The 2,390-nt window shown below is 42.5% G+C and overlaps 1 protein-coding gene across 1 annotated transcript; it reads right to left on the minus strand.

The window, feature by feature from the left end:
• Positions 1–2,149, minus strand: LOC114544316 (uncharacterized protein K02A2.6-like). Its single transcript, XM_028562994.1, has 2 exons — positions 2,009–2,149; positions 1–1,878 (listed from the first exon to the last, which is right to left on the minus strand). The coding sequence occupies exons 1-2, from the start codon at positions 2,147–2,149 to the stop codon at positions 1–3; spliced, it is 2,019 nt and encodes a 672-aa protein (XP_028418795.1).
• Between the last annotated feature and the right edge of the window lie 241 nt (positions 2,150–2,390).

A 2,390-nucleotide genomic window follows, 5' to 3' on the forward strand; every position in this document is an offset into this window, starting at 1 on the left:
CTAAACTAGTTGACAGGCATTTGCACATTCTTCCGTCCAAACCCACTCCACGTTATTTGCCAAAAGATCAGTCAAAGGTTGAACCATCGTCGACATGTTTGGGATAAATTTCCGGTAATAGTTCACAATACCCAACCACGATTGCAGCTCCTTCTTGTTGTTGGGATCTTCGAGCTTCAACATGGCTTCCACTTTCTTGGGTGAAGGGTGGATACCCTCTTTGTTCACCACGAAAGCAAAATATTCTACTTCGTCTTGCATGAACGAACATTTCGACTCTTTAAGTTTGATGCCAAAGTCGTCTAATCGTTGTAATGTTAACTCCAAATTCTGCCTGTGCTCTGTATCATCTTTGCCCGTTACTAAAATATCGTCAAGGATATACCCGACTCCGCCAATCCCTTGGAGTATCTCATCCATAGTTTTTTGAAAAATAGCCGGGGCTGCCGCCACACCAAATGGCAATCGTGTATATCTGTATAGCCCGAGGTGCGTATTAATGGTAACCAACTTGCGTGACTCTTCATCAAGCAGTACCTGTTGATAGGCATGTGATAGATCCAGCTTTGAAAACTTTTGTCCACCATTCAATTTACTAAAAATTTCTTCAGCTGTGGGCAGTGGATACTCTGGAACATCAAGTATCGGATTGATTGTGACCTTATAATCACCACAGATACGCACTGTGTTATCAGGCTTTAATACGGGTACAATTGGCGTAGCCCATTCTGAACTATCCACCTTTTCCAAAACTCCCTCTTTCTCCAACCGAAACAGTTCATCTGCAATTTTGTCTTTAAGTGCGAACGGTACGGGTCTTGGCTTAAAAAACTTAGGCTGGCAGGTGTCCTTGACTTTCAGCGATGCTGTGATTCCTTTCACCGTCCCCAGTTTGCCATTGAACACCGAGTAAGACTTCGATAGCTCTTCCAAACTTGGAGTTTTCACCTTAGTGGTGTAGTGAATAACACTCCAATTTAATCTCAGTTTGGCAAGCCAATTTCTGCCAAGCAATGGGGGCCCCTCCCCCTTAACCACTAACAGAGGTAACTTCATTCTTTGTGATTCATACCCGACTTGCACCTCCGCTTCCCCAAGGACAGGAACTCTCTCACCAGTAAACGTTCGTAACGTCACCGAAGAACGCTTTAATGGCATGGACTCTTTAAATTTGCTCTCAAACAGTTTTTCAGGTATTAAGGAAACCGAAGACCCTGTGTCAAGTTCCATTTCTATGGGGTACGTATTAATGGATACTTTGACTTTTATTTCTTCTCGGCCTTCTGCTTTCATGGTGTAAATGGGCCATTCATCAGATACATCCCCTTCAGACACATCGCCAGAATCATCAGACTCTTGGGCAGCCACCTTGTTAACTCTTGAATTCTTCTTTACCACCTTTCCCACACTCAAATCATCTGATTTCTTATGTTTGCTTGTTGTATTCTGTCTTTGGCCATTTTTCCTGGGGCATTGTTTTACCAGATGACCAACTTCATGACAATTATGACATCTACTCTTCTTATGAAAGCAAGCATCGGCCACATGATTTGGTTTTCCACAACGAAAGCATTCAATGGACATCTTGTTGCAACCATGATCCCTCTCAGGGCCATCACCAGCAAGCCTTTTCGCTTCTTCAGCTGCCATTTCCATGCTCAAGGCAACATCTAAGGCTTTCTTTAAAGTCAAGTCCGCCTCTGACAACAGCTTTCTCTGAATAACCAGAGATGACAACCCACATACAAAGCGATCACGGAGTGCATCATTCAAGAAGGCTCCAAATTCACAATGTTCACTTAACTTCCGCAGCCCTGTCAAATACTGGCTCCCTTTTTTATGAGCTTTGCTGCTTTCGTTGGTGAAATTTAAAACGTTCTGCAATGACCAACGGTTTAGGCTTCAAATGATTATGGATCAATGTTTTAAGTTCATCGTATGACTTATCCCCTGGCCTGTCCGGGCTGACCAAATTACGAATTAATCCATATGTTTTGTGTCCACATACCGTTAACAGAATCGCCCTTTTCTTCTCTGCTTCCTCGACTTCGTTCGCCACGAAATAATGCTCTAAACGTTCGATATATTCATCCCAATTCTGATCAGTGTAGGCATCGAATTCATTAATATTCCCGAACAAAGCAGCCATATTTAACAGAAGATTTCAGCCTTTTTCATATCAGGTACCTCACAATCCACAATCCCAAATCCTCGTCGCCACTGTTGTGTTCAAACACTCAAAAAGTAGAAGTACCAACAAGTTTAAAGTTGTTTAATCTCAGAACAGAACTACAACTACGTAACAACAACGTGCAAGTACTCGCTCATATAATGGTCAGCGTTAATTAGACCACGCGTCCAGTACTTAATGTAACACACAACAATTAATA

Source organism: Dendronephthya gigantea, unplaced genomic scaffold (assembly GCF_004324835.1).
Source record: "Dendronephthya gigantea isolate DGI-Jeju-01 unplaced genomic scaffold, DenGig_1.0 000004F, whole genome shotgun sequence".
In the NCBI taxonomy this organism is placed as follows: Eukaryota; Metazoa; Cnidaria; class Anthozoa; order Malacalcyonacea; family Nephtheidae; genus Dendronephthya; species Dendronephthya gigantea.